General features: G+C 44.5%; 1 protein-coding gene across 1 annotated transcript in view; it reads left to right on the top strand.

Annotated features, from left to right (window-relative positions):
- Nucleotides 1-25063, top strand: part of LOC143934178 (L-amino-acid oxidase-like) — a 117662-nt gene extending 92599 nt beyond the window's left edge. The window contains exons 3-7 of the mRNA XM_077457570.1: nucleotides 11335-11444; nucleotides 12039-12240; nucleotides 15294-15362; nucleotides 20112-20245; nucleotides 22785-25063. Coding sequence (XP_077313696.1) covers nucleotides 11335-11444; nucleotides 12039-12240; nucleotides 15294-15362; nucleotides 20112-20245; nucleotides 22785-23568 — 1299 coding nt within the window. The 3' untranslated portion in view covers nucleotides 23569-25063. The remainder of the gene's footprint in view (nucleotides 1-11334; nucleotides 11445-12038; nucleotides 12241-15293; nucleotides 15363-20111; nucleotides 20246-22784) is intronic.
- The last annotated feature ends 2581 nt before the right edge of the window (nucleotides 25064-27644 follow it).

The following is a 27644-nucleotide window of genomic DNA, read 5'->3' as shown; positions in this document are numbered from 1 at the left end:
GGCCGCGTTCGCGGTCCGCGTTCGCGAAACGTCCCGTCGGAAGTTCGTCCATCACTACTCTTAAGTCCTCACTGTGCACCAGGATACAGGAGACAAACTTTAAACTCCTTACCAGGTGGTATTTGACACCATCTAAGCTGCATAAATGCTTCCCCTCCGCCTCTGACAGATGTTGGCATTGCGGAGAAGAAGAAGGTACATTGATCCACATATCCTGCCCCAGTTTGATGGACTTCTGGAGAGAGGTCAGACGCATAACACAGATATTTATGGAATTTCCGATTCCGGAAGAGGCAGCATTTTTTCTCCTGCACCTCTCACGGATTCCCATTAAAAAATACAGAAAATCCATCCTAAGACATTTGATAAACGCAGCGAAGTCCTGTATTCCGCTCTATTGGAAACAAAGTTCCCCTCCCTCCATCGTTCATTGGGTCAGGAAAGTAGAAGAAATTAAAAAGATGGAGGACTTGATCCTTACAGCACAAGATAAACAGGAAATCTTTAAACAAACCTGGGACGGCTGGAATGTTTTTATATTCTTGCTCTCACCTTAGAGTCCGGGGTTGGCCTAACAGGGCCCCTTGGGCAGTGGTTGCCATTGTGTATTTTCTTTTTTTTCTCTCTTCTTTCTTTTCTTTTTTCCTGCTCTTTTTCTCCCCCCCCCCCCCTCTGTTACTCTTTCTTTTTGAAATTGTGGAGAAGTGTGATAGACGGCCCCCTCCCCCTTTACGGGGATGGCTGGTGTCGGGGGGACCTGGGGTTTATATGATCCCAGAACCCTGGCACGACATTCTCGCTAGGTCCCGCCAGGGTATGATTGATGTACGACAGTCTTAGCACTTGTACACATGGTCGGAGATTGAGACGGAATGTGTCCTATCGGATCGTTTTGTCGGATATGCCGACTGTGTGTGGTCTCCATCGGACTGTTTCCGTCGGAATATCCGACGGACCAACTTTTCCAACTTGCCGGTAAAATTTTCCGACAAAATGCTCCGATCAGACATACTCTGATCATGTGTAGCCTACTCCGAAGGACAAAGTGCCACGCATGCTCAGATCAAATTCCTAGGCCAAAGCTATTGGCTACTAGCCTGAACGTAGTCCCGTCGTAACGAAATAACGTCATCACGTTATGTACAATCGGATTTTCCGACAACTTTGTCCGACCGTGTGTATGCAACATCACTTCCGGACCTCTTGCGGAATTAATCAGTTGGAATTACTCCCACCGTGTGTACAAGGGCTTAAAGTTGCACTTTTTATCTGTACCGATTTTTGGTTATCTGGATTGTTCTGTACTTTGTCATTGTATGATGTATCCCGGGGACCGTCTTCCTCTGTTTGGAGTTGAATAAAAATGATATTTGAAAAAAAAAGATATGTTTATGTAATAAAATGTAACACTTCTTTTACAGTTTTAATGTGTCTCTCAAAGTCCCACAGTGGCCTTTTTTCCTTTTAAGTGACACCACTGATTCCGAGACATTTGTGACTGACTCAGTGACACCACAGACGCAGGGACATTTTTTCCTTTGCTGCTGTAAGTCCCATATTTGTGTACTGATTTTAAATGTTAAGTACAAACATTACATCTCTATTAGTTGGACTTAGGGGATTGCTTCAGTCTTTATGGACTCTGATTGTCAAACATATAATAAAGGTAAGTAAATATGCCTTTACTGGATTATATTACCCATTCTTCACCCTGGGCATTGGATGACCTTGTCCCAGCACTGCCTGTTCCTGTGACAACTGTCTAGGATGGGTTGTCCCAGTGAAGGAAAATGTCCCCAATTAGTCACAGATGGTAAAACTGATAGTGATTTTTTTCTTTCCAACATAAACATGTTTTTTTTAGCTTTATATATACTTGCATAGGAAAGTAACATTAACAAGACAGGGACGTCTTTTTCTAGAACAGGTGGCTAAAAATATATCTATAGAAATATCAAGCCATAAGCCTTATTAATGGTAGAGGAACTAGCTAGCAGATGTCTGTGTTATGGCAGTCCTTTCCCTGTTTCTGACCTCTAAATCAGTGGTCATTAGGGATGAGCCGAACACCCCCCGGTTCGGTTCGCACCAGAACTTTCGAACGGACCCCACGTTCGTTACGAACGTTAGAACCCCATTGAAGTCTATGGGACTCGAACGTTCGAAATGGAAAGTGCTAATTTTAACGGCTAATATGCAAGATATTGTCCTAAAAAGGGTTTGGGGACCTGACTCCTGCCTCAGGGGACATGGGTCAATGCAAAAAAAAGTTTTAAAAACGTTTTGGCGGGAGCACTGATTTTAATGACGATTAAAGTGAAAAAAAAGTGAAATATTCCTTTAAATATGGTGCCTGGGGGGTGTCTGTAGTATGCCTGTGAAGTGCCACGTGTTTCCCGTGTTTAGAACAGTCCCTGCACAAAATGACATTAAACGGAAATAACACCATTTAAAACTGCTTGCGGTTTTAATGTTATATCTGGTTCCTGCAATATGGTTGAAAATCATTGAGAAAAATGGCATGGGTAGCCCTCCCTGCCCATTACCAGCCTATTTGGGTCTTGTACGCATATTAAGGGGAACCCTGTACCCATATTAAAAAAAGGAAATGCGTGTGGCCCCCAGGCCCTATATACTCAGAACAGCAGTATACAGGCGGTGCAAACAAGACAGGGACTGTGTAGGTTTGTTGTGTTGAGTTGAATCTGTTTGTAATTTTCAACTAGTACATTTTTAAAGTGTAGCTCCAGTCAAAAAAACTATTTTTAAGCTTTTTGGAAAACATAGGGAAGGGTTATCACCCCTGTATAATTTGTTTTGTCGTACATCTTTTTTCATCTCACTTGCTGCTGTCTCCTTGCGTTTGCAAGTAGGAGATGTTTGTAAGTTGGATGTTTGAAAGTAGGGGCCTGCCCTATATGCTCTGCAGAAATGGCGGAACAAGGTGTTGGTTTTGCCACAACATTGTAAGCCCTCAAAGTGACTCTTGGTGGGCGCTGGAGCGCCCTGCTGTGAACGATTATATCAAGAATTGTAATTACATGCCATTGTTGAACAGTGGTAGAAAAATTGACCTTTGGTGGTTGTGGTGCTGGTGCCACAACACTGTAAGTCCTCACCGTTACTCTGGGTGGGCACAGGAAGGGGCCCTCCTGTGAAATATTATATCAAGAATTGTAATTACATGTCCCTGTTAAACAGGGGCAGAAAAATTTGGCCTTAGGCACTGCTGCTGGTGCCACCACACTGCAACCTCTTCCATATACTCTAGTTTTTTTGCTGGAATTAGCCCTGCTGCAAAGCATTGCATCAAAAATTGTACTTAAACGCCCCTGTAAAACAGGGGCAGAAAAATTGGGCCTTAGGCACTGGTGCTGGTGCCACCACACTGCAACCTCTGCCATATATTCTAGTTTTATTGCAGGAATTAGCCTTGCTGCAAAGCATTGCATCAAAAATTGTAATTAAACGCCCCTGTTAAACAGGGGCAGAAAAATTAGGCCTTAGGCACTGGTGCTGGTGCCACCACACTGCAACCTCTGCCATATACTCTAGTTTTATTGCAGGAATTAGCCCTGCTGCAAAGCATTGCATCAAAAATTGTAATTAAACGCCCCTGTTAAACAGAGGCAGAAAAATTGGGCTGCTGGCATCACCCAGAACCAAAAATGTTCTTCCAACATATCAGCGGAGGAGGAAGAGGATAGACAATCAACATAACAGGACAGTCACTCAGCATCAGCATAGGCAGTCTTGAAGGGATGTGGTATTTCAAAAAAAATTATTAGGTTACATCAGCTTCAGGTGCTTGGTAGCTGTGGGTGATCCAAGACTGATTCATCTTGATGAAGGTCAGTCGATCAACTGATTCGGTGGACAGGCGCACCCTGTGATCGGTAACAAAGCCACCAGCAGCACTGAAGGTGCGTTCCAAAAGAACGCTGGATGCAGGACAGGCCAGTAGCTCAATTGCATACTGTGCAAGCTCTGGCCAGTGATCCATCCTCAAGACCCAGTAAGCCAGAGGATTTTCGGTGGGAAAGGTGTCCAAGTCTGACCTTGCCCCTAGGTATTCCTGCACCATGTAAATTAGACGCTGGCGATGGGTGCTGGAACCAATCATACCTTGGGGCTGCGGACTAAAAAATTGTCTGAAAGCATCAGTCAGACGGCCACCTTCTCCACCGCTCCTTCTGACCGATGCCTCAGCAACACGTTGTCCAGGACCAGGAGTTTGTAACCTCCCAGTCTCTGGGAACGCGTTGCACAGACTTTTCTGCAAGGCCTCCCGGAGATGTCTCATCCTCTGCTCCCTCTGCGACGGCAAGATAAGGTCGGCAACCTTACCCTTGTACCGTGGATCAAGGAGGGTGGCCAGCCAGTAATGGTCAGTCTCCTTAATCCGAAGAATACGAGGATCCTTCTGCAGGCTTTGCAGGATCAGGGAGGCCATGCAGCGTAGGTTAGCTGAGGCATTCGGTCCGGAGTCCTCTGGGTCACTAAGGACAACATGATCCGCAGCTACCTCCTCCCAGCCACGTACAAGTCCACGTGTTTCTTGGGACTGTAAATCATCCCTATAAGACTGCTGCTGCTGCTGCTGATGCTGATGCTGAGTGCCAGCTTCCACCTCCATGCTGACACAATCCTCCTCCTCCTCTTCCTCCTCCTCATCCTCTTCCTGTGTGATGGGTGGCACAGCAGGAACACTGTCTGGATAAAGGGGGCCTTGAGAGGCAAGGAAGTCCTCCTCTTCCTGCCTCTGTTCTGCCTCAAGTGCCCTGTCCATTATTCCACGCAGCGTATGCTCCAAGAGGTGGACAAGAGGTACAGTGTCACTGATGCATGCACTGTCACTGCTCACCATCCTTGTGGCCTCCTCAAACGGTGACAGGACAGTGCATGCATCCCTGATCATGCCCCACTGGCGTGGTGAGAAAAAACCAAGCTCCCCTGACCCTGTCCTGGTGCCGTAGTCGCACAGGTACTCATTGATGGCCCTCTGCTGCGTGTGCAGCCGCTGCAGCATGGCCAATGTTGAGTTCCATCTGGTGGGCATGTCACATATAAGGCGGTTCTTGGGCAGGTTCAACTCCTTTTGGAGCTCAGCCAGCCGAGCACAGGCATTAAATGATCGGCGGAAATGCACACAGACTTTCCTGGCCTGCTTCAGGACATCATGTAAGCCGGGGTACCTGCCCAAGAACCGCTGAACCACCAGGTTAAGGACATGAGCTACACAGGGCACATGGGTCAGTTGTCCCTGTCGGAGGGCGGAGAGGAGGTTGGTGCCATTGTCGCAAACCACCATTCCTGGCTTAAGCTGGCGTGGCGTCAACCACCTCTCGGCCTGCCCCTGCAGAGCTGACAAAACATCCGCCCCAGTGTGGCTCCTGTCCCCCAAACAAACCAGCGCAAGCACGGCATGGCATCGTTTTGCCTGCGTACTTGCGTAGCCCCTGGAACGCCTACGGAGCACCGCTGGTTCTGAGGACAGAGCACTGGAAGAGGCCATGGAGGAAGAAGAAGAGGAGGGGGTGGAGGAGAGAGGTGTGTCACAACCAATAGTAGCATTTTGGAGGCATGGTGGCGGAACAACCTCCAACACTACTGCACCTTGTCCTGCATCCTTCCCAGCAGCCAGAAGAGTGACCCAATGGGCCGTGAAAGACAGGTAACGTCCCTGTCCATGCCTGCTGGACCATGAGTCAGCGGTAATATGCACCTTACCGCTGACCGCCCTGTCCAGCGAGGCAAGGACATTGCCTTCCACATGCCGGTAGAGAGCCGGAATCGCCTTCCGTGAGAAAAAGTGGCGTTTGGGGACCTGCCACTGAGGAACCGCACATTGTACAAACTCACGGAAGGGGGCCGAGTCTACCAACTGAAAAGGCAGCAGTTGAAGTGCTAGCAATTTAGCCAAGCTAGCATTCAACCGCTGGGCATGTGGATGGCTGGGAGTAAACTTCTTCCGCCGGTCCAGCAGCTGGGGCAGGGACATTTGCCTGCTATAATCGGACGTGGGTGTACCACTAGCAGAGTTCCCGGAAGCACTTGGCTGTGACACACCTAATTCTACACCTTCATTCCTCTCAGAGCAGGTTTCAGAGAGGACTGAAGGTCTAGTGGGGTTGGAGATGCCAGCTGATGAGGAGCAAGGAGAGGTCCGCTTTGTTCTTTGGTGTGGGTCTTTGAGGTACGCTTGCCAACGAGCTGCATGGCAGGTCAACATATGTCTGGTCAAGCATGTGGTGCGCAAGCGGCTGATGTTTTGGCCACGTGAGATACGCTTGAGACATATGTTGCAAATAGCAGCGGTGCGATCTGATGCACTCGTCTCAAAAAAGGCCCACACCAAAGAACTTTTAGAATAACGTGCAGAGGCAGCGCCCTGCACAGGCGGAGCTCTGCGGTGTGATTCAGTCGGTGTTCTGCCCCTAAGCTGGCCCCTGGAGGGCATCCTGCCTCGTTGGACATGTGCCTCCTCCTCCTCCTCCTCCTCCTCCTCCCTCCTTCCAGGCACCCACGTGGAGTCAGTGCCCTCATCATCCCCTCCCTCTTCATCGCTGTAGCAAACCTGGCAGTATGCTGCAGCTTGTGGAACATGACTGCCAGATTGCTGTCCTTCTTGAGCATCCCCTCTCTCTGCGCTCACGCTACTGCCTTCCTCTAGCTGAGTGTCATCATCAGAGCCCACCAAACACTGGGCATCCTCCTGGAGCATGTACCCAACACTTTGCTCAAAGAGTTCAGGAGACTCCTCAGGAGGACGTGGTGGGTCTAGGGAAGGAGTCACTGATGATGACATTGAGAGGAGGGAAGACGATGCGTTGGCAGCTGCTTTGCTACTACCCTGAGACTGGGTGAGAGAGGATGAGGAGGATGAAGAGGGCTTGGTCATCCACTCTACCAAGTCGTTGGCATGTTGCGGTTCAACATGTCCAGCTGCAGAAAATAAGGACAAGCATGTCCCATGGCCACGTGCTGATGACAATGCACCGCGTCCACGACCAGCACTGTTGTCTCTAGACACAGAGCCTGCTTGCCCTCTTTTATCGGCTCGCGCCTGTTTGCCTCTCCTTGCTGGCCTTCCAGACATGGTAATGGCCTGAAGGGAGTTGGGTAAAACAGTAGTTGGGTAGTTTATATTGTGCTGGAGGCACACAACACCCACTAACTCCTGCAGATGCCTTTTTTATAGAACAGCAGAGATAAAGGGGTATATACAGATGTATACTGTGCTGTGCTGGAGGCACAGACAACTTCCAATAACTCCTGCAGATGGCAATTGGGCAAATAGAGAACAGCTATGTAGGTGGATTATAGCGGTATGTACTGGGTACAGAGCACGCAGACAGCACGCACTATCTCCTAACACTACTGACTGCAAGCTCTATTATTAAAGATGGACCACTAGCTATATAGGTGAGGTGAATATCGCGGTGTATACTGCGGTCAGGGCACGCAGACAATAACCAGAAAACAGCGGAGATAAAGGGGTATATACAGATGTATACTGTGCTGTGCTGGAGGCACACACAACTTCCAATAACTCCTGCAGATGGCAATTGGGCTCAAATAGAGAACAGCTATGTAGGTGGATTATAGCGGTATGTACTGGGTACAGAGCACGCAAACAGCACGCACTATCTCCTAACACTACTGACTGCAAGCTCTATTATTAAAGATGGATCACTAGCTATATAGGTGAGGTGAATATCACGGTGTATACTGCGGTCAGGGCACGCAGACAATAACCAGAAAACAGCAGAGATATAGGGGTATATACAGATGTATACTGTGCTGTGCTGGAGGCACACACAACTTCCAATAACTCCTGCAGATGGCAATTGGGCTCAAATAGAGAACAGCTATGTAGGTGGATTATAGCGGTATGTACTGGGTACAGAGCACGCAAACAGCACGCACTATCTCCTAACACTACTGACTGCAAGCTCTATTATTAAAGATGGATCACTAGCTATATAGGTGAGGTGAATATCACGGTGTATACTGCGGTCAGGGCACGCAGACAATAACCAGAAAACAGCAGAGATAAAGGGGTATATACAGATGTATACTGTGCTGTGCTGGAAGCACACACAACTTCCAATAACTCCTGCAGATGGCAATTGGGCTCAAATAGAGAACAGCTATGTAGGTGGATTATAGCGGTATGTCTGGGTACAGAGCACGCAGACAGCACGCACTATCTCCTAACACTACTGACTGCAAGCTCTATTATTAAAGATAGATCACTAGCTATATAGGTGAGGTGAATATAGTGGTGTATACTGCGGTCAGGGCACAGACAATAACCACTACACAACAGCAAGATAGGAAATCAGCCAAAAACGATCGGTGTGTACTGTGTTGAAGGTACACAGAACACCCACTGCTTCAGATGCCAACACACTACACGAGGCCGCCTCAAAGGCGGCCTTATATAGTGTGGGGCGTGCACTACACAGCCTGAGCTATGATTGGCCACAGGCAGGATGCCTGTGGCCAATCATTTCTCTCCTCGCTGCTGGCGCTGCGATTGGCCAAGTATGCGGGGTCACAGTGCATGCTTGGCCAATCATGAGCCAGCAATACACTGCGCCATCGCAGTGCATTGTGGGCCGTGCGCGCCACACGAATTTTGACGCGAACGGACCAAGAGTTCGGATTTCGCCGAACGGACGAACAGCCAATGTTCGAGTCGAACGTACGTTCGACTCGAACACGAAGCTCATCCCTAGTGGTCATCAACCCTGTCCTCAGGGCCCACTAACAGGCCAGGTTTTATGTATTAACTTGGGGAGATGCAGACTAGAATACAGCAATCACTGAGCAGCAAAATAGATCACCTGTAATGCATTTCAGTTATCTTGCAAACCTGGCCTGTTATGCCGCGTACACATGACCAGACTTTTCGAGGGATTAAGTCCGACAGACTTTCGAAGGAGTTCTGACGGAGTTCTGGCAGAATTCTGACAGACTTTCCGAATGAGCGGACTTGGCCACACACAATCACACCAAACTCCGACGGATTCGAACGTGATGACGTACGACTGGACTCGAATAAGGAAGTTCATAGCCAGTAGCCAATAGCTGCCCTAGCGTCGGTTTTAGTCCGTCGGAATAGCATACACACGAGCGAATTTTTTGGTAGGAACTGGGTCCGGCAGAGTTCTGGCGGAAAAATTTGAAGCATGTTCCATTTCTAAAGTCTGTCAGACTTTTGCGAATCAAAAGTCCGTTGCAGCCCACACACAATCGAATAGTCTGCCGGAATCATTCTGTCAGACTTTGGATGTTGAAAAGTCCGGTCGTGTGTACGGGGCTTTAGTGGGCCCTGAGGACAGGGTGGATGACCACTGCTCTAAATGGATGTGGCCTTATGCGCAGTTGGCATAAGACATTGGAGACAAGAGAAGACAGACATGTCTACATTTTTCAAGGTGTAAATTTCAACTCCAGGACGTACAGTAGTTCATAAAACCATAGTGTATTACCTGATACATATTCAGTCATAATTGGTCTTTGTCAAGTAAAGAAAGCTTAGAGTGATATTAAAGCCAAATAAAAAATAAATAAACATGCTATACACACTTGCTCTGTGTAATTGCTTTGCACAGAGCAACCCCGATCCTCTTCTTCTCAGGTCCCCCCGCCAGCGCTCCTGGCCTCTCCCTCCTGCCAAGTGCTCCCAGAGGAAGCAGCTTGCAATAGGTGCACACCAATCAGGCTCGTTCCTGAGCCGCCACTCTGCGTGCCTATTCACACACAGAGCTATGACTCTGTCCTGCCCCTCCCCCCCCCTCCTCATTGGTTGTGTGGAGAAAGGCTTTAAATACATAAGGGGTCCATATAGTGAACTTAGTGTGGAGTTATTAAGGTCATCACAGAGGACAAGGGAGGACTCTTTACAGCTGGAGGAAAAGAGATTTAATCTACAAATACGGAAAGGTTTCTTCACATTAAGAGCTGTGAAAATGTGGAATAGACTCCCTCAAGAGCTGGTACTGGTCAGCTCAGTAGCTTGCTTTAAAAAGGGACTGGATTATTTTCCTAAATGTACATAATATAACTGGATACTAACATTTATAGGTAAAGTTGATCCAGGGAATATCGTTGCCTCTCAAGGGATCAGGAAGGAATTTTTTCCCCTGCAAATTGGATCATGCTTTGCTGGGGTTTTTTGCCTTCCTCTGGATCAACTGTTTGTATAGGATTGTGTATATGGAAATGTATATATATATTTTTTTATATATACATTTTTTCCACTTTTATAGGCTGAACTAGATGGACTTGTGTCTTTTTTTTTTCAAACTGACTAACTATGTAACCTGTGTCGTGAACATTGAAAATTAATTTCTCCACAATGCCCATAGATACCTGAGCCCCATTCCAATTCAGCGATGTGCACGCGAGCCTCAGCTCTCCTTGGTCTCCCTCATTGTCTGAGACAACAGCAGTAGTCATTGGAACCTGCTTCTGTCAATCACAGCCAGTGAGCCAATGAGGAGAGAGTGGGGCCGAGCTGCGCTCCGTGTGTGAATGGACAGACAGAGCAGTGGCTCAGGAGGCGATCCAGCTTGGGTGCCCCCATTGTAAGCTGCTTGCTGTGGGGGCACTCGGCTGGAGGGAGGAGACAGGAGTGCCAAAGAGGGACCTGAGATAAGAAGGATTAGGGATGCTTTGTGCAAAACTACTGCACAGAGCAGGTAAGTATGACGTGTTATTTAAAAAAATAAATAAAAAAATAAGAAAAAAGTTTATATAACTTTAAAAACATTCTAGTTTTGGATAAAGTAGCGGGGGTTAGAACTCCTGTCATGTGTTATTGCTGTCTGTATTCAGCGCTGGGTGGGAATTACTGTTGGCCTGACAGAGATGAGAAATCTAAAATTGTTGTTGTTACCAGAACCGGAGGTGATCTATCAAAGGGGATACCTGTTCCATCGACATCTATCTAAGGAGGGGATTTATCATCATGTCCTGGTGTCTCTCTGGAAAAGGACAATCTCTAAAACAAAACGTAGCAATAAAAACCATGGCACGTATTTTAACCTTTCTGCATCGTATCAAAAACGAAAAGGTTTCATTAACAGAGAATTTCTTTCAAAATTTTCCCTTAGTTTTGGATAAAGCAGAAAAAGTTTAGAACATCTGCCAGATTTTTATTGCTGTTGGTGTCTGTTGAGCACTTCTTGAGTTGGCAGATGTATGTCTCTTCAAGGTGGACACCAGTAACAATAAAAACCCAATAGATATTCAACACTTTCTCACTCTATCAAATGCTTGGCCTAATGTTTCGGTTGAATTGATTGATCTTTTATACTTCAGGTGACAGTGCTGGAGGCCAGTAACCGCATAGGAGGCCGTGTACTGACCTATAGAGATCAGGATGGCTTGTATGGAGAACTGGGACCCATGCGTATTCCTCCATCTCACAGGTATCTATAAAAAGCTCTTTTATATTGATAAATAAAATATTTTATTTTACATATAAAGTTCACCTGTCTACCTTCTCATAATTAAAAGCTAAAGCTGCCAAATCCTAGAGGATTTTCACATTAACACTCACACTATATAGTGTTCCTCTCTATCAATAACATACCTCCTAACATTTTGAGATGGGAATGAGGGACACCTACTAGAAAACGTATGTAGGCATAGGACATGCCCCCTGACACAGCCTCTTAAAGAAGAATTTACAAAAAAAGGTTAATTAAATCCACAAGTGCTTTTTTTTTACCACTACTATTCCTCTTATAGTGGCTCTTAAAGTTTACAAATGCAGAAATTTAGAATTTAGATGAAAGGTTTAGTGCTGGGAAACACCTTTTGAAAGATAAATAGTGCATTTTAATATACAACTATATAGATCAGACCAAAATGAGGGGGAAAGAGGGACAGAAAGACATTGCTCCAAATCAGGGATAGTTGGGAGCTCTGCAATAAGTGCAGAGGGTCCAGTTCTTTCCCAGAAAGCTTTATCAACCTTATTATGTGAAATTTGTAAAACGTGCATTTGTTCATTTTTACAGGCTTATACAGGAATTAATTCGTCAGTTTCAATTGCAAACAAACCCTTTTATCATATCTAATGACAACAATGTATACTTGTTCAATAACATAAGACAACTGCAAAAGGATGTTGCTAAGATGCCAAACCTGTTTGGGTTTGCATTGACCCCTGAGGAAGAAGAAATATCTGTTGATGAGCTATATTCTAAAGTGGCATTCAAGGTAATCATATTTTCTCAGAATATACTATGTCCGAAGTACTGGTACACAGTCATGGATAGCAGGGAGCTACTCGTCATACCTAGGGGTTTTGGGGGATCCTTAAGTGAAGAGATGACAGGAGTACAGTGTAAATGCAGGATAAAATAGAACAGGGGAGCAGGTGTAGGATCAGAGCAGTCAGATAGGAGTATTGTATACTGTTTGCATTGCCAGCTAGTGACAAATGGATCTCATCAGAGTACAAGGACCAGAAACCCCAGGTCTTCACCATAGTTATAGTTAGGTTGAAAAAAGACACAAGTCCATCTAGTTCAACAAATAAAAGGGGGGAAAAATTCATACAATCCCATATACACAATCCTATATCCACAGTTGATCCAAAGGCTAAAAACCCCAGAAAAGCATGATCCAATTTCCTCCAGCAGGGGAAAAAGTTCTTTCACGATCCCCCGCAATCGGATATTCGATGGATCGACTTTAATTATGTAGCACTAACCTCCGAAGGAGCTGCTGGTTATTTTTGGGCTTACCGTTACCCTCCGTTCTCCTTGTTGCATGTCTAGGGGATGTCCTGTGGTAGATGGCCCAGTAACTTGAGACTGACAATAGATCCACTTGAATGGATTTTATTTGCAAAACTCAGACAATTGAACAGTCTTTCAACTTGGGATCAAAGGGTTGGAAGGGAAATTCAGGTACTCTTAGTATCAAAGTCAAAAACACATTGAAGAACTTGCTTACTTTGATTGCATCCATAGAATAGCCACTCGCAGCTGGATGATCACTCAGGCTGGACAGTCCCTCTCTCACAAGGCCTAGCAGCCAACTTGTTGCTTACTCAGGAACAAGTCTTTGACACAGACATTGTTGTATAAATGTACAAGATGATGTCTCTGCCACAGACGTTGTTGTGAAATCCGTAGGAAACCTATGCTTTAGAACACTTGTAGGATACCTGGATCTTTCAGCCGGCTAGCAATATCCACAAGACCAGATTCTCTTGGTTACTTCAGCCCTTCCAGGCTCTTGCTAAGAAAACCAACCCATACGTGGTGTTCTTCTGAAGAGTCCTCCCCTGGAATGCTTGAAGTACTCTGGGTCTCTCCCGAGATGGCAGCCAACCACCTCAGAATCCTTCTCTAGTTTCCTTGACTTGGGCTAGCCAGCCCTAAGACATTAAAGTCGGGTGGATCCGCACCCCAGGCCATAGCCTTCCTGGGGACTGGTCAGGAGGTCCAGGACCATGTAGTTAGCACATCATACTAGACCAGCCCCCCAAACCACGTGACATCCGCATCTTATGTACCCTCTCCCAGAAGTACAGCGAGAGCCCCACTCCCACTGGGCAGGCTCCGAGAGAGAGTAACTTAAGTGCCTGACCAGACCACAGTTCCATACCTGCCAGAAGAGACAGTGCCCCCTGTGGCCAGGCTGAACATCTCACAGTCCAGTCAGACTGATGCTGAGGCCCAATTTAGATAATTACACCCAAACCAAACTGCAGTTTAGGCAACTTTAATTTTAGAAAAAACGCATAGCGTGTGCTCTTCAGGAGCCGCCGCTACACTTATAAACGTTAGTACCCAGTTATTTTATGTACATTTAGGAAAGAATCCAGGCCTTTTTTAAAGCAATCTACTGAGCTTGCCAGGACCACCTCTGGAAGGGAGTCATTTTCACAGCTATAATGCCTCGTACACATGATCGCACATTCCGACAATAAAATCCATGTTTTTTTTCCGACGGATGTTGGCTCAAACTTGTCTTGCATACACAAGGTCACACAAAGTTGGTCGGAAATTGTGAACGTCAAGAACACGGTGACGTACAACAAGTACGACGGGACTAGAAAGAGGAAGTTCAATACCAAGTGTGCCATCCTTTGGGCTCATTCCGCTGATGCCCTGTTAGTAGAAGTCTGGTGAAAGACGATTCGTGATTTTCACCCTCCTGCTTTTCCAATCATTACCGCACTTCAGTTTGTGCTTGTTGGTTTGTATTTCTATTACGTATTTGATTTTCAGTGCATTCTTGTCCACTCGTATCTGATTTGCAGCTCCGGCCTTTGTTTTTCAGTGCTTTCTGCTAGTTCGATCTGACCAGCCGACCGTTTTGAAGCCATGAGAACCCTCACCCCGGACCAGAGGGTTTATAACTACCATCTGGCCAGAGCCAGAAGTGTAGTGGAGAATGCTTTTGGGTTAATGGCCAGCCAGTTCTATCTATTCCTTATGCCAATCAACATGGCGATGGAAATTCCAATGGAAACTGTCTGATGGAGCCTACACACAGTCGGAATTTCTGAAAAAAGGCTCCCATCGAACATTTTCCATGTTTATGAGGCATAACTGTGAAAAAACCTTTCTGTATTTGGAAATTAAATCTTTTTTTCTTCTAGATATAAAGAGTGTCTCCTAGTCCTCTGATGACCTTAAACTGAATAACAACACCAAGTTCACTATACGGACCACCTATGTTTTTATACATGTTGATCATATCCCCCTTAATCTCCTTGTCTCAAGAGAGAATAAATCTGGTTCCTTTAATCTTTCCTTGTAGCTGAGCTCCTCCATGCCTATTATCAGTTTGGTTGCCCTTCTCTGCATTTTGTCCAGTTCCCCAATCTTTTTGTGTGTGAATTGCTGCCCAAAACTGAACTGCAAACTCCAGATAAAGTCTCTCCTCTTTGGAGCTGTATCATCATTATATATGAACTTTATAATGTTTATATGGACATATGTTTTTAATTATTATTATTATGTTTCATTGCTGTTTTGATCTTTTATTTGCATATGGGGATTGTACAGGGATTCTGGTGGTACTATACCACTGGGTATTTCTGTTTAAAATTTCAAGTATGTGCCTAGCTAGACCAATGAAGACACAGACAGGAACAGGGTGCCAGTACAAAGAAGAGCAGAGAAGAGCAGATGGAGTCGTGACAGACAGGAACAGGAGGAGAAGCCAATGCAGATGGATAAACAGGGATAAAAAAACCTGACCTTCAAGGAAATCTAATATTCATTGTAACTTCTCACATTTTCTTTCTTTAGTTTGTAAGACATGTTGCTGGAGAAAACTGCTCTAAAATCTTGGACTCATTTGACAAAGTTTCCATTCAGGTAAAATTATGAGGCCAAAACAATAACACCAAGAGCACAAATATCCATTGACAGTACACAGGGATCTCTCTAGATGTGTATTTTGTTTTCCACATTAGCAGACATTAAATCAGCTGGGATAAAAACTGGGCATTTATTTGCTTACACAAGGGATGTTTTTAGCTGGTTGTGATGTCAGTACTTCTGTTTTTTAAATTCAAAGCAAGGCGAGTCTTTAGAATGTATGGAACAACATGGCTTGTGGACCTTTTAAATGTTTAACCACTTCAAAACCTGCCCAAGCCAATTTTCAGCTTTTACTTTGAATCACAATTGGGCGGTCATGCAACGCTGTACCTATATGCCCCTGTACACACGGTCGGAGATTTCCACAACCAAATCCGTCAGATTTTGTCTGACGGATTGTGTCCGAAACTGTTGCATACACACGGTCGGACTAAGTTGTCGAAAAATCTGATCTTTCAGAACGTGATGACGTAATTTCGTTACGATGGGACTAGATTCAGGCTAGTAGCCAATAGCTTTGATGTAGGAATTTGATCTGAGCATGCATGGCACTTGGTCCGATCAAAATTCTCTACACATGATTGGATTACGTCCGACCGGCCCAGTTAGTCGGGAAATATTTCCAACCTGTTGGAAAATTGGGTCCGACGGAGATTCGGACGGAATCAGTCCGATGCATACCACACACAGTCGGATTATCTGACGACACGGTCCGATAAGACTCATTCCGACAGATTCTCCGACCGTGTGTACAAGGGCTATGACATTTCTATCTTTTTTAGAGCTATCTTTTGATGGTATTTAATCACCACTGGGTTTTTATTTTTTTATTTATTTTTTTGCTAAATAAACTGAAAAAGACCAAACATTTTGAAAAGTGTTTTTCTTTTTTTCTGTTATACAATTTTGCAAATAAATCTTTTTTTCATAACTTTAGGCCAAAATGTATTCTACTCCATTTTTTTTATAATAGGTATATATATCTGAAAATCAATCAATCCTGATGTACTGATGGTGTGTCTAGTTTCTTGAGGCCTGAAAACGCCAGGGCAGTACAAATATCCCCCAAATGACCCTTTTTTGGAAAGTAGAAAGTCCAGTTATTTAGTAAGAGCAAAGCGTGTTTTTTGAAGTTATAATTTTTTTTGTCACAATTATTTTGAAAATTATGAAACTTAAAGAGGTTTTAAGCCTTCCGTTTTTTTTTACCTTAATGCATTAAGGTCAAAAAACATCTGATGGTTACAGCCTCCCAGCCCCCCCGGTTTACTTACCTGAGCTCTCCAAAATCCCGCGTCGAGAATGCGCTGGATTCTCAGCTCTTCGTGGCCCGGTCTTCTCGGCTCTTCATTGGATAGATTGATAGCAGTGCAGCCATTGGCTCGCGCTGCTGTCAATCAAATCCAAATGAAGCCGTGGCAGGACCGAGACAGGAGCATGCAAGCAAGGTAACCCCCTCGGGAGAGAGCTTTCCGATGGGGTTATCTATTGTGGGGATGAGCCGAGACAGCCGCCGTGGGACCCCAGAACAGCAGGATTGGGGCCACTCTGTGCAAAACGAATTGCACAGTGGAGGTACAGTGGTGTGAAAAAGTGTTTGCCCCCTTCCTAATTTCCTGTTCCTTTGCATGTTTGTCACACTTAAGTGTTTCGGAACATCAAACCAATTTAAACAATAGTCAAGGACAACACAAGTAAACACAAAATGCAATTTGTAAATGAAGGTGTTTATTATTAAAGGTGAAAAAAAATCCAAACCATCATGGCCCTGTGTGAAAAAGTGATTGCCCCCTAAACCTAATAACTGGTTGGGCCACCCTTAGCAGCAACAACTGCAACCAAGCGTTTGCGATAACGTGCAATGAGGCTTTTACAGCGTCCTGGAGGAATTTTGGCCCACTCATCTTTGCAGAATTGTCCTAATTCAGTTACATTAGAGGGTTTTCGAGCATGAACGGCCTTTTTAAGGTCATACCACAACATCTCAATAGGATTCAGGTCAGGACTTTGGCTAGGCCACTCCAAAGTCTTCATTTTGTTTTTCTTCAGCCATTCGGTGGTGGACTTGCTGGTGTGTTTAGGATCATTGTCCTGCTGCAGAACCCAAGTTAGTTTCAGCTTGAGTACACGAACAGATGGTCGGACATTCTCCTTCAGGATCTCTTGGTAGACAGCAGAATTCATAGTTCCTTTTATCACGGCAAGTCTTCCAGGTTCTGAAGCAGCAAAACAGCCCCAGACCATCACACTACCACCACCATATTTTACTGTTGGTATAATGTTCCTTTTATGAAATGCAGTGTTCCTTCTACGCCAGATATACTTGGACACACACCTTCCAAAGAGTTCCACTTTTGTCTCATCGGTCCACAGAATGTTGTCCCAAAAGTCTTGGGGATCATCAAGATGTGTTGTGGAGAAATTGAGACGAGCTTTGATGTTCTTTTTGCTCAGCAGTGGTTTTCTCCTTGGAACTCTGCCATGCAGGCCATTTTTGCCCAGTCTTTGCCTGATGGTGGAGGCATGAACGCTGACCTTAACTGAGGCAAGGGAGGCCCGCAGTTCCTTGGACGTTGTTGTGGGGTCTTTTGTGACCTCTTGGATGAGTCGTCGCTGCGCTCTTGGGGTAATTTTGGGTGGCCGGCCACTCCTGGGAAGGTTCACCACTGTTCCATGTCTTCGCCATTTGTGGATAATGGCTCTCACTGTGGTTCGCTGGATTCCCAAAGCTTTGGAAATGGCTTTATAACCCTTTCCAGACTGATAGATCTCAATTACTTTCTTTCTCAATTGTTCCTGAATTTCTTTGGGTCTCGGCATGATGTGTAGCTTTTAAGGATCTTCTGGTGAACCTTACTGTGTCAAGCAGCTCCTATTTAAGTGATGCCTTGATTGTGAACAGGTGTGGCAATAATCAGGCCTGGGTGTGGCTAGAGAAATTGAACTCAGGTGTGGACTACCACAGTTATAGTATGTTTTAACAAGGGGGGCAATCACTTTTTCACACAGGGCCATGATGGTTTGGATTTTTTTTCACCTTTAATAATAAACACCTTCATTTACAAATTGCATTTTGTGTTTACTTGTGTTGTCCTTGACTATTGTTTAAATTGGTTTGATGTTCCGAAACACTTAAGTGTGACAAACATGCAAAGGAACAGGAAATGAGGAAGGGGGCAAACACTTTTTCACACCACTGTAAGTATAACATGTTTGTTTTACAAAAAAAAAAGAACCTATACAACCACTTTAACCACTTGCCACCCGCCCACCGTCAAATGAAGGAGGGACGGTGCGGATCTCGTTCTGGGAGAAAATCATATGCTGGCGCCCCAGAACGGGCACTATCTTGTGCCCACCGGGGCCGTGCTAGGACACGGTGCGATCTTGATCTCTGTAAAGAGCTGCGGCTCTTTAACCATGTGATGGGCTGTGTCCAATCACAGCTGATCAAAGGTAAATATGGAAGTGCTGTGAAGGGGCTCTCCTCGCCTCAGGCTGACAGAGCGCGGCGAGGAGTGTTGATCAGCAGCGGCATCTCCTCGCAGAGGAGACCTGGGCAGGTAATTAGGGCACTGATCATCAATGTCCAGTTTACAGGAAAGCCCTAGCAGTGCCCATAAGTGATGCCAGTCAGTGCCTGCTCATCAGTGCTGCCCATATGTGCCTCCCATTAGTGCCCATCAGCGCCACCAATCTGCGCCCATCAGCGCCACCAGTCTGTGCCTATAAGTGATGCCAGTCAGCGCCTGCTCATCAGTGCTGCCCATCCGTGCCACCTATCAGTGCTCACCAGTGCCACTTATCAGTGCCCATTAGTGTGGCATATTAGTGCCTCCTCATCAGTGCCACCTAATCAGTGCCCATAAGAAACAAATACAATTTTTTATTTGGGTACAGTGTTGCATGACCGCAACTGTGATTCAAAATGTGACAGCGCTGAAAACTGAAAAATGGCCTGGGCAGGCAGGGGGTGAAAGTGCCCAGTACTGAGGTGGTTAAGAAAATAAAAAATTCACAAAAATTCTTTTTTTTTTTACATTCTGTCATCAGAGCAGTACAGTGTTATATAACAGCAGCTTTTGTGGGTTTTTTTTAACAATTGTTTTTTTCACACACTGTGACCAAAGCAATACAGTGTTACCATAGTAGCACTGTACTATGGGGAAGTGATCAGGATTTCCTTTCTTTTTTTTTTTTTACTAATTATTATTGTTTATACCAGTGAATTTCACTGTTATAAGAAACCAAATTTGCTTTATGAAACGGATTCATTCAGTGTGTTTTTTGCTGTGATTAGCTGTGATTGATCATATCTAATCACATGGTACAGATGCACTGTGATTGACCCTGTCTGTACCATGTGATCACTGTGACCAATCACAGCTAGCAACACAATAGTACACAATGGATGGCAAGAAAGGAAGCCATCCATTGTTTACAATTGTCATGTGATCTTTTCTGATTGGTCACAGCGATCACATGGTATCAGCAGCAGATCGGTACACTAATCAGCCATCAGCTCTGTATGCGGCACGATCCAAGAGAACGTCATATGACATCCACCCGGATCAACGTTATTTTGCTATAGACCAGGCAGGAACTGGTTAAATCTTGCCAATTAAAGTAAAAATTGTGGAATAACTGTAGCTCACCACATGTAACCCTGTACGTGAACTTTAAAGTTTAGTAAGTTCCCATCTTTGCAAAACCCTGATACTGTGTTTTTTTTTTTTGCAATAGTCTCTTCTGGCGGATGAAGGACATTTAAGTGCTGGTGCTATTAAGATGCTTGGAAACTTCATGAATACTAATAGTCAACCCTACCTCTCATTTATGGAAGCAGTTCTGGATATATATATTTTTAAAACCCCAAGGTACAGTTAAAAGTAAATGCATACATATGCCATATTCCCTTTGTACAAATAATCTCTATATCTCTCTCTATCTACCCATTTGCTAGGTTAATAGACAAAGGGTTATCAGAAATAGCATGGGAGATGGGTGTGGATACTGCTATAGAGAACATGTACCAATGCAAAAAATAAAATTTCATTCATCTAGGAGCATTTTATTTTTTAAAGCACTGACATTTACAAAGTAGAAATGTGTTTTAAATCGTTGGAAAATTACATTTCCCTTTTTTTTTCAAAGGAAAATGGGACAGAGCCCACAAACATTCCTCAAAATACATAGAAGCCCCACAATGAAATGTAATTTGCTGTCAATTTAAACAGTTATTACTTATTTTATTTTTTTGTAAATGTTGCAGAATGAAAAACACATACCAGGCCCTAGTATGGATTTTATGGGACATTCCATCACAAAAAACAGGCACGTTGGCAGAGTACACAGCTGGCAAAGCATCTTGTTGATGTCCCTATGTTAAGGACAAGAGCCTTTTCCCCACAACCCTGGCTCAGTGGTTAAGGGGGCTGCAGGTGGGGGCTTATCAGAATTTGGAAGTCCCCTTTAATAATAAGAGGGCAACTAATATAAGTCATTAAGGAAGAAAAAAAATCCCACAGTACATGTACTGTCAATCAGGTTTTCCAGGGATGTAGATCCCTGCCAATTACGATGCCTGCCAACTCGTCGAAACAAAGTAGAAAAAAAAAAAAAGCATTTGCCTTGACAGAGTCACCTAGTGCTCAGGGCAAAGATGCCAACTGGTGCCCCCCTAGAAAAATGTATGAGCATTATGCCAAACACTAATCTTCACACTTACCCCCAACCATAAATTTCCTGCAAACCAAAATCCCCCCCCCAATATAATTCCCCCTCTTCCATTACAAATCCCCCCTCCCAGCTTGAATCCTCTCCCTCCCCAACCCCCCCCCCCTTCCTAACACAATTCCTCTAACCCTCAAATTTTCCCTCTGACCATGACCCCCCGTCCAAAAAAAACCTCTCCCACAAATCCCCTCTCCTAGCACTTATTCCCCCCCTCCCTCCCCAATTTCCCCATCTAACATTAATCCCTTTGATCATCCCTACTAACACAAATACCCCCCTCCAAATACCCCTTCCTAACAGAAATCCACTCCCTCCCTCCAAATCATCCATTCTAGCACAACCCCCCAAAACCCCCACTGCGTCCAGAGCAGCCACCCCTCCTGCCTATCCCTTGTCCCGGCCCTGGTTATATAAATAAGTGTGGGGTCTCCTGGGTGATGTCATTGACCATATTGATCAATGATGTCTAGGGATAATAAATACCAGGCTCCTAGGGGAGAACACAGGGATACAGTTTACTATGCATGTACATGTAAATATATAAAATGCAGCAAACTCCATTTCCATCTGGTAACATACCTATTTTCTAGAGGATGAGGTAATTTTAATAGACTTAAAGTGTATAGTCATAACTTTTCATTTTAGTTTTGAAAAGGGTAGAAAAAGATTAAACCCCTCTCAGTTTATTATTTGCTATTTGTGTTCCATTAGGGAGATTTCCTAACATGGATATGCTACAGAAAGTGAGAGGAGATCTATTCAGGGCAAGAAGAAATCCCCTCTTAGACAGTTACTGTAAATTTAGGATTTTCCATTACATTCAAAAAATGACAGTGGTTCTAACCCTTTATCCACATTTTTTTTGGACAATTACACTTTACCCAATTTTTTTTTTGTGTGTGTTGGGGTCCCCATTAACATTTATATCAGACCTTAATCTAGGATAAGGGTCTGGCATGAATATTGAGGGGGACCCCACCAAAAGCTCAAATTTTATAGGGGAACCCCACGCAGAAAAAAAATAGGTCCCTAAAAAATCTACCCAGACCCTTATCCGGGCATGCAACCTTGCTGGCCATGAAAGAGGAAAAGAGCATGCAGGCCCCCCATCATACCAGGCCACATGCCCTCCCCATGCATGGCCCCATGCTGATGAGGCCAAGGACCTCTTAATCTAGCCCAGTGGTTGTAGGGTCTGCAGGTGGGGGGTAGGGTGAAACTTATAGGCATCTGAAAAACCCCTTTAACAATAAGACGGCACCCAGATACCCCACCCATATGAGTGAGTAAGGGGTACATACTCCTTCTCATTACTAAAAAAAAAGTGTTATTAAACAAAGACACAATTTTCAACAAGTTCTTTCATAAAAAAATTGAGAAAAATCACAGTGGTCACATGAAAGGGAGCCAGTCTCTCCAGTTCCATTATTACTAGGGAACTGTCTTTGTCAGCTTAGTCATCATGCTCGGTGTGCTCAGGGAGTGAATTTTCAGTACAGAAACCTCGGCTGCCCATTAATGCAAATGTTCCGCTTGTGGGCGTTTAAAGACCCCTCTCTTTGGCACCACCATATGTGTTATGTAGGTGGTAAAACGTTAGGTGGCTAAATTAATATATTTAATGATGCATAGAAATATAGACAAGTATGACGTAATTCAAAAAATGTTCTGTTTCACCAGGTTAGATGAGATCACTGGAGGTTTCGATCAATTGCCCTTGGCCTTGGCCAAACATTTGGGAAATGTGATCAGATTGAAATCCACTGTAATTAAAGTCATGAGGAATGAAAAATCTGTGATCGTCTACTACCGTAAAGATAGGACCACTCCTCCCACCAGCATAATCGCAGACTATGTCATCATAACATCCACTGCAAAGGCAACCAAACGTATTAAGTTCAGTCCTCCTCTGTCCAATGAGAAGGATTTTGCATTAGGTAACATCCACTATGCAAGTGCCACAAAAATCTTACTGAGCTGCACTGAGAGGTTCTGGGAAAAGGATGGTATTGTTGGTGGGAAAAGTATCACTGATCGCCCATCGCGTTATATCTTTTACCCAAGTCACAATTTCACCGGAGGAAGAGGAGTCCTCCTTGCATCATACACTTTGACAGACGAGTCTTCGTTCTTCCTATCCCTCAGTAATGAAGAGTGCATTGACATTGTTTTTGAAGACTTGGCTGCCATACACTTGAGATCAGAGAAAGAGCTCCGGCGCCTTTGTCCTAAGGCTGTGGTGAAGAAGTGGAGCCTGGATCCATATTCCATGGGTGCATTCGCCCATTTCCTCCCTTATCAGTATAGTAACTTGTTTGAGTACCTGGCTCAACCTGAAGGCAGAATATATTTTGCTGGGGAACACACTTCAGCTCCCCATGGCTGGATTGACACAGCTATTAAAAGTGGCCTGAAAGCTGCAAGAGATGTTCACAGAGATGCCAACACATTCCTCCACAGATAGTTTAGTTGAATATCGATATTTCTTGGTTCTGGAAATATACATTCTATGTCAAGCAGTGTACATAAAAAAAAAAAAAATTATTTTGGTGACAATTTAATATTATCGCCATTCTACATGACTAGACATCTGTGTATTCATTTTAGACCAAGTGCACTAGGGCATTTTCAAAAATGTTATTTTCAAGAGCACTATTTATTGGTTGAACTAGATGGACGTGTGTCTTTTTTCAATCTGACTATGTAACTAGACTTATGTTAGAATCATAACCTTTATAAGTCTATTTATAAAATAATTTACTGAATAAATATCAAAAGCATTTCGCCAGCTATCACATATTCTCAAAGTATTTTGCCTAATATATTTATGACCTATGTCCATCAGCTCCATCTAGTGGTCATAATGCAGCATTTTCCTGACATACCTCAATCAGGAAAATAATTAGGGGCACTATAAGGAGCTGACGATCATAGAAAATAAACATATTAGGAAAAATATGGTGAGAATTTGTGACGGCTAGGCAAAAGCTTGTAACCTTTGCTTTTTTTAAATAAATAGACCACTTAGTCTTAAATTGTTATACCTGTGCAAGTGTACCCATGATTAATTTATATGCCCTCTTCTTAAGGCTGGGTTCACACCGCTGCGGCAGCGAGAACCGGATGTGATTCGCACCGCACTGCAGTGCAAATCACATCCGATCTCTGTGCGATGCGAGTTCAGCCATACAGCTAGTATGGCTGAATTCGCCATTGCACCCGCCGCAAACTCGCACGGGACCCTTTTTTTGGTCCGCAGCAGAATCGGATCGCCTGGGTGTTCACACCATGCGATCCGATTCCTGTCCGAGTTTGCAGATCGCACTGCGATATGCGAACTGATCTGGGGGTGTCATTAACATTTCACTGACACTCCCAGCAGTCCGCATAGGGCAGTGTGAACTGCCGGCTGGAGGCATGCGATGCGGGAAAACGGCGCGGATTCGCGGCGTTCCCGCATCGCTCCGGTGTGAACCCAGCCTAAATGTAATTTACTTGTTTGTGTCTAGCAGCTTGATTCAGAAGGTCAGAGGTCACCCGAATTCTGACCATGGCTGCTTTCTCAAGAGCCACCTCACACACCACATACTCTGACCTCTAAGACAAGCTGAACAGCCAGGTACAGGCAAAAGTAAATAAAGGTAAATAGGGGCAAATATAATTTTTTGTATTTAAGTCTGCACAGTTATACTAATTTAAGGGAAAAGTGTTAGATTTTTAGCATAAATCCCACCAGGACTAGTTTCTTTTTTTAACGGGGTGAAGGGAACAGTAAACTACGTTTATAAATTAATATTGCAACTTTATCATTTTTGCAGTCTATATTGTTTTCTTTCAAAATATAGTATATACAAACTATGTACTATTGTATACTGTATATGTGTTATATGATACCTACTGGAGAATGTTGCAATGTTCACAGTAGACCTTGTGTACTTCAATAAAGTGCTATCAATAAAATTCAGTGACAAAACTGCCTTTGCTGTGAGACGGATTCATTCAGCCACTTGGGCAAGTGGTGTGTACAGCTTTATAAGTAGCTTCACCATTTTTCAAAAGTTATGTTGTGTAGGCATTAATAATGACTTGACTTTGGTCTTTGACTTTGAAAGCGGCTGGTTCTCAAAATTGTTTGGGGAGTGCAAACTGAAATTTAGGTCAAACCTCACAGTTCCCATTATATGCAGCCTCAATGTGCCTCATGTGTGCCCAACATATGCAGCCTCACTGCGCACCATGTGCAGCCTCACTGTGCCTATCATTTGCCGCCTATACAGTATGGAGGGTGTACAGTATGTGTAGATAGAAGAGGTGGATGGTATTTGTATATACAGGAAGGAAGATGGGTGTATACAGCTATTTAAAAAACCCACCTTCCTTCCTCTATATAGAGACCGCCTACCATCCTCTGGACCCGCTAATTACAAAACAGCAACAGGAGGAATCATTGTAGAATAGGAGTGTTCCGGGAATATGGTTTGTACCATGAAGGCACTATAAAGACGGCCCAAGGGAGCTTCTCATCCACAATCACCTGATTGCAACCACGTCAAGCTTCCCATAGACAGCTGTCTGGCATCCGTACACACTTAAGGCCCCATTCGCACTTGTGCGACTTCAAAGTTGAGCAATTTTACCACAATTTCGCAGCCGTGATTTTACCACGATTTGGGATCAGTGCTACTTTGTACGACTTTGCCACAACGTTGGCATTAACCAATGAAAACATACATGGTGTGAGGCAATTCCTTTTCTTACCATAGTTGTTTCCAGTTCCTGTTTACTTTCTGGTTGTGGTGTGGTGTGTTGTGACAGAAAATTTTTGCTATATTTATTGCCACAGGAGTTGTCATTGCTGCTGCAGCTCACGGCTCAATCAAATGTTTTGCTCATTGTCAAGGACATCTCTTTTTTTGGGCTATTTGGAGCACATTGTTGCTGAAGGAATAACCAGGAAGTGAATGTGTGGTAGAAAATAGGATTTTTATATACAGCTTACCTGTAAAAATCCTTTTCTTGAGAAGTACATCACGGGACACACAAGCTTCATTACATAGTGGGTTATATAGACACCTCTGGTGATTGGACACTGGTTAACCCTCAATTAAGGAGAATTCCTCCCCTATATAACCCCTCCCATATGGGAGGCACCTCAGTTTTGTAGCAAAGCAATAAGAAACCATGTAAAACCCAAGAGGGGCGGGAGCCCTGTGTCCTGTGATGAAAAGGATTTTACAGGTAAGCTGTATATAAAAATCCTATTTTCTTGATCATACATCACGGGACACAGGAGCTTCATTACATAGTGGGATGTCCCAAAGCAATGCTCAGTTTGAGGGGAGGGAGACACAGATCAGAATAATAGACCGCCATGGACCGGAGGATCTAAACTGCAGCCTGCAGTACACTGAGCCCAAAGGTGATATCCTCTTGCCCTCTGACATCCACCTGATAAAATCTAGTGAATGTGTGGACTGATGACCAAGTAGCAGCCTTACAGATCTCAGCCAGGGAGGCCTGGTGATGCACTGCCCAAGAAGTACTAATAGCCCTCGTCGAGTGCGCTTTCACTTGAAAAGGAGGAATCTTCCCCTTTACACTATAGGCCTGAGAAATAACCTGCCTAATCCACCTTGAGAGAGTGGATTTTGATGCCGCTTGGCCCTTCCTAGGGCCTTCCGGCAAAATAAATAAGCAATCAGTTTTCCTTATCTGAGCAGTTGCCTGAAGATAGATACTGATTGCCTTTACCACATCTAAAGTGTACAAAGATTCTTCTTCTGCGGACTGTGGGTCCGGAAAAAAGGATGGTAGGATTACATCTTGATTCAAATGGAATCCTGAAACCATCTTAGGCAGAAATGACCTGTTGGGATGCATTACCACCCGGTCCTTATGAATAATTAGATATACGGTTCCTTGCTGGAGAGAGCTGCTAGTTCTGACACTCTTCTAGCCGAGGACATGGCTACCAAGAAAACCATTTTTTTAGTCAAAAAAACTAATGAAGCCAGATGCAAAGGTTCAAATGGTTGCCCCTGCAAGGCTGAGAGAACCAAATTCAGATTCCATGGGCATTTCGGAGGTTTGACTGGCGGCCTTATCCGTATAGTCCCCTGGATAAAAGCCCGCACCAGGGAATGTGATGAAAGGGGCTTCTGGAAAAATACTGACAAGGCCGAAATCTGCACCTTGATAGTGCTTACGGCCAAATTCATTTCTAGGCTGACTGGAGGAAGGCCAAGATCCTGCTAATGACATACTTTCTAGGATGCCAACCCCTGGGTTCACACCAGGAAACATATGCCTTCCAGATTTTGTAGTAAATAAGCCTGGAGGCCGGCTTTCTGGCATTGACCAGAGTAGAAAGGACTGGCCCTGAAAGCCCACGATCCCTCAGAATGTGGGTCTCAGCAGCCAAACCGGCAAATTCAGACTGTGTAAAGCAGGATGGTAAATTGGACCTTGTGAGAGCAGATCTGGCCGGAGAGGGAGGATTCATGGCCTGCCTACTGCCAACTTCATGATCTCTGCGTACCA

The sequence above is a fragment of the Lithobates pipiens genome, unplaced genomic scaffold (genome assembly GCF_037356315.1).
Source record: "Lithobates pipiens isolate NorthernLeopardFrog02 unplaced genomic scaffold, aLitPip1_a1.2 Scaffold_27, whole genome shotgun sequence".
Taxonomy (NCBI): domain Eukaryota; kingdom Metazoa; phylum Chordata; class Amphibia; order Anura; family Ranidae; genus Lithobates; species Lithobates pipiens.
The sequence above is the reverse complement of the archived record's forward strand: the minus strand, read 5'-3'. Positions and strand labels throughout refer to the sequence as shown.